Below are 5,313 nucleotides of genomic sequence, written 5' to 3'. Positions count from 1 at the left end.
TGGAGTCTGGTTAGCAGCTGGTTGACGTCGTGATTAATGAACGAGAGACACGTTAACTAGCTCACGTGGTATCTGGCTACACGTCACTAACAGCTTCATTAATAACTGATCAATACACCCGCTGATTATCGATCCGCAGCTGAAAGGACAGTTCTCAACAGAACAAAAGACATTAGCACACTTGCTAACAATGCTAACAAAGCCGCCTGTCTCGTGCGCCTCACCTTTGTCCTCGCGCCGGTCGGCCGCCATCACAGCGGCTATGACGCGCTCCGGGCACAAAGCTTCAGTTAAATAAACAAACCTAACAGTTTTACTGTTTTGATTCAAACACGAAATAATCAGAACAAAACAGACGAGAGAGCCGCTGAGAGACAGAAAATGGCGGATTGAGTCTGTTGTTGTAGCTTCTTCTTCTGCTGGTGTACAAAAGCAGCGTCCTGGTGAACTACCGCCACCTGTCGGACAGAGAGGCCACTTTCGGTTCTTCTTAAAGTTTTAATAAAGCAGCTATTCATTTTATTTTACTTTAAATGATCAGCAATAATATATATGCTGGCTAGCTAGATGCAATATATATAATTAGCTTAGTTCCTGTAAATAAAACTATCCATGAAAAAATATGTTTCTATTATTATAAAATTATTATTAATAATATAATATAATAATAATCATTTATACATTACATTACAGTCATTTAGCAGACGCTTTTATCCAAAGCGACTTACAATTCAGAGTCTATCACATTTCTACACCATAGGCACAGCTACGGGAGCAATTTGGGGTTAAGTGTCTTGCTCAAGGACATATCGACATGTGACTAGCAGAGCCGGAGCCGGGGACCGACGCTCTGATTGAAGGACGGCCCTGCTATCCACTTAGCCACAGTCGCCAGTCGACTTCTTGTCCTTGCGTTTTAATACAATGGTTATTTTATATTTTATTTTTAATTATCAGCAATATATATATGCTCGCTAGCTGGATTAAATATGTAATTACCACAATCTGTATGATTCTATATTAGGTTATGAAATGGACATATACATTAAATCACACTCAGTGTCTCAATGTGTTCTCTATAATCTTAACAACTAAACAGTATTGTATTCATGAAAATAAATATTGTTATTGTAGTACAACATGGAAAAGACACAATAACTAAACTTTGAATAACTGCTCAAATTTGTCTGTTTACACAAATATCTGTTAAAAAAATAGATGAAAACAAACGTTTATTCATTTGGATTTTTTAATCCGACCTCACACCGAACAGCGATTTCTAGACCGGAATCTAGGTAATTACTGCAGGAGTGTGGGGGATTTTATTTTGAAAATCCCACACCGGAAGTGGTTCGTCTTGACGCGCAGCCCGTCTTGTCCAACCGGAAGTCCACGTCAGTACGGAGACCGGGACTGAAGACAAACTTTAACCCGAACTGAAGCTGTTTGAATTTAAACCAGTTTCTTTTTTTAAATTAAATCTTATTTTCTTTTTCTGTTTTGGGGGGACTGAAAATGGCGGACGACGCCACGCGCAGGGCCGTGTCGCAGATCCCGCTGCAGAAGACGCACGCGGGGCCGCGGGACCGCGCGCTGTGGCCGCAGCGGCTGAAGGAGGAGTACCAGGCTCTGATCCACTTCGTGGAGCAGAATAAGGCGGCGGACAACGACTGGTTCCGCCTCGAGTCCAACGCGGACGGCACGCGCTGGACCGGCACGTGCTGGTTCATCCACGAGCTGCTGCGCTACGACTTCCAGCTCGAGTTCGACATCCCGGTGACGTACCCTAACACCGCGCCCGAGGTCGCGATCCCGGAGCTGGACGGTAAGACCGCGAAGATGTACCGCGGCGGAAAGATCTGCCTCACGGACCACTTTGCGCCGCTCTGGGCCCGGAACGCGCCGCGCTTCGGTCTCGCGCACCTGATGGCGCTGGGACTCGGACCCTGGCTCGCGGTGGAGATCCCGGACCTGATCAGCAAGGGTCACGTGGTCCACAAGGAGCAGCAGCGTGAGGCGGCGGCGGTGGAGTGACGTCACCGGACGAACACGTTGAACATTGATATAATAAATCTGAAATAAACTTAAATTAATTTCACTATTTGCTGGAGATTAATGTGAAGTTGGAACAAGTTTGAAGATAGAAATATTCAGTGAAAATGTTCTGTAGCAATTAAAAACAAGTTCAGAGTTGATTCTGAGTAAAACATTAAAACGTTATGGACATAAACATACTCACAGGAACATCAGATGATTCATTAATACAAGTTAAAGAACTCATCACAATATGAACAGTCTGCTCACAACCAGGAGGGACTTTGAATGACAGCTGACATTTTATTTTAAGTATATGTATATTATATATAAAATGTTCTGCAGTTTGAGATAGTGTTTGAAGAGAAATTAGTTTTATTTTATCAAATTATACTGTTTATTTTTTATATATTATTTGGATGTCTCTTTTTAATAAATGCATTAATACACATATTAATCAGTCCAAATAATGAGGGAAGTTTGATCAGAGTTGTATTTAAACTTATAATTAGTTATAACTTCTTTATATTAAATGTTACATTAATGACTGTGGACGATTTTGAACTGAAAACAGAATTTAGATGTAATTTTTGTGCTTTAATTCATAAATGATGAAGTTTATGGTTATATAAAGGACATTGTAGACATCGTGACAAACATTTATTATTATTATTATTATTATACTTATTATGTGAGTTGATGTCATCCAGATAATAAAAAGTCAGCTGTTAGTTTTATTTTCATCTTTATTTGTAGTTTCGGTGTTTGTAGTTTCCTTCTCAGTAAACTTGAATAAGCTCCACCCACTCGGCTGGAGGCCACACCCCATTCTCCTGCACGTTGCTAGGCGACGACTTCCAGTCCCAGCTCCTCACCGGGACGTTCCAGGTGGAACCGTAGTTCGCCGTCACGTAGTCGAGCGTTTCACAGGGAACACGAACCTTCAGCTCCAGAAACTCCGCCCAGCACAACGAGAACCGGGGGAAGATGTACCTATGTACAAAAACACAAAAAATACTTCATAACAAAGTCAGTGGCGGGCCTTCAAGGCCTTCTCTGCTGGCCTAAACAGAATCACAAAGTTATAGATATTTTATAATTTAAATTTTTTTCTTAAATACACTACATGTATTATAATTTATATAAATATTTTTCCCATTATCTTATGTTCTCATTGCACAGCTACTGTCTTCCTCAGTGGCTCTGCTTCCAGTGCAGCTTGTTTTAAGTAGAGCTTTTATCCAATCAGATCTCACCTCTGTGTCTCTAGGTAAGAACAGAGGCAGAGGCCTGCAGACTCACAAGTGAATCCATGTGCAGTTTAAGTGAATGGGGACGATATTGTTGATTGTCATATTCTTCAACCAATCAGATCTTTAGTTTGACATGTTAGGCATATTCTTTGACGTGTCAGAGCCTGCTAGCTGGCCTACAACTACGTCAGCATTACGTGCAGCTCAGTTTTCATGTGCAGCTCTGCAGTGAGGTGCAGCGTGCGCTGTGATTGGTCAGTGGGCGAGCACGTGACTCGTGAAACGAAATTTACAGCAGAGGCTTAGTCGGAGTAGTATCCGTAGTAAGAGTTCAAATTGAAAGATATGGAAGAAATGACATTTTTTGCATTTTGCTTGGTGTAGATTTTGTTTTTTTTTTACCTAGCTTTGTTTTTTAACACTCAATGGCTGAAGGAGGAGAAACAGATTTGTGAGTTGGAATTTAACCGTGAGATTAAACTCTGTCAACAAAGAAAGGAGGATGTGATCAGCATTTGGTAAGTCAACTGGTTCATTTTTTTTACTCGAGTGTGTAGCAGAATGCGTGTTGCTGCTGTTGTTTTCCCGTTAAGCTAGTTCAGCGTAGCCTCTCAGAACACTTGCGGAGCCCCAGCTGTTTTTTGTTCCGGTTCAGAGGTCACACAGCCCGTTGTCTCCTACATGAGCACAGAAAACATTTTATTTCCCACAATTTAAGCTTCTGCATTTTCCAAATGCACTAGTATTATTCAAACGTATTGTTCGGTTTGTAAGCCTCGTACCGAACGGTTTAATACGAATACGTGTATTATTACACCCCTAGAAACAAATAATAACCGTAGTTGTGGCGCCATCATGAGGTCATAAGGTGGTATTTCAGCTGCAGGACAGCAGTGAAGGCCCAGGTATAAAATGCACGGCCCGCCACTGAACAAGGTTTATAACACCGAGAAACAAGATGTACCTGGTGTACAAAAACACAAAAAATAAAGAGTTGATAATGGTGAGAAATTTATAACAAAACATTTTCATGAATTTATAGCAAAAAACTGTTACACTGTGAAACTTCCAGTTTCAAAATAAAATGTGGAGACGTAACAAAAACTATTTTTTTACTTTTTCACAAAAATCCCCTCAACATCAAAAAACAAATTTACCAACAAACGTAAACAATCTGCCATAAAAATACTTAGTTTATTAGTATGATTAAATTACTTCCATTAATATTTAGGGTTTTTAAAAACAGTTTTAAAATTAAATAACAGAAACATTTACTTGAACTTCTTTCCACTCTTCGCCTGAGTTCCTCCGTTCCAAACGACGCCTCCATCATCGTAGAAAAAGAAAACGTCCAGTTTGACGTCGTCACTCAGAAAGGAAAGTTCCAGACTGTCCCCCACCTGCATTTCAAAATAAAACATGCCATCAAAATAAAATACACACTTCAGAATCAATTCATACCAACTTGACATATACCAGATTAAAAGTGAAAATTTAAAACAAAATAATAATACAAAAATTCTTAAAGATAAAGCGCACGCACCCGCTTTACAAGCAGAAAGTTGATAAATATGTTAAATAAACAAATTAAAAGTAAAGTAGTAAAATATTGTTGAAATAAAACACTGTAAAGACAAATTAAAAGTATTTAGTTTTCACCTTTCCAAACTTGTGTTTGAGTGACAGTCCGGCGTTCCTGAACGCTGCGACGATGTCCGACCGGAAGTCCTCGATGAAAATGCCGATGTCGACGTCTCGACTGTACGAGATGATGCTACACTGCCTGAACCAGCCTGCAGGGGGAGACACGACGCTCTAAAGTCAAACAGCTCACTCTTTATACTTTTATAGAAGAGACACGGTGACGTCGTTCTCTTCTGTGTTTGACGGGTTGAAGTCCTAACACGTCGTTTATCACGTCTAAATATGTCAAAGTGAACATCGGGAGCTAACGGATGTTTCTATCAAGTCTAAATATATCAAAGTGAACATCGGGAGCTAACGGATGTAACGGATATTTCCATCT

General features: G+C 40.3%; 1 protein-coding gene across 1 annotated transcript; it reads left to right on the top strand.

Moving 5' to 3' along the window:
• Positions 1-1,356: 1,356 nt before the first annotated feature.
• Positions 1,357-2,771, top strand: LOC116379040 (ubiquitin-fold modifier-conjugating enzyme 1-like). The gene has a single exon (XM_031840958.1). It carries the CDS (start codon positions 1,516-1,518, stop codon positions 2,032-2,034), a length of 519 nt encoding a protein of 172 aa, XP_031696818.1. The 5' UTR covers positions 1,357-1,515; the 3' UTR covers positions 2,035-2,771.
• Positions 2,772-5,313: the final 2,542 nt, after the last annotated feature.

The sequence above is a fragment of the Anarrhichthys ocellatus genome, unplaced genomic scaffold, assembly GCF_004355925.1.
Source record: "Anarrhichthys ocellatus isolate YVR2014 unplaced genomic scaffold, GSC_Weel_1.0 scaffold3619, whole genome shotgun sequence".
NCBI classification, from domain to species: Eukaryota; Metazoa; Chordata; class Actinopteri; order Perciformes; family Anarhichadidae; genus Anarrhichthys; species Anarrhichthys ocellatus.
This window is presented reverse-complemented; position numbering and strand designations above follow the sequence as displayed.

Bases quoted from the DNA above. Each gene is read 5' to 3' on its own strand.
- LOC116379040 (XM_031840958.1), top strand. From the start codon at position 1,516: ATGGCGGACGACGCCACGCGCAGGGCCGTGTCGCAGATCCCGCTGCAG.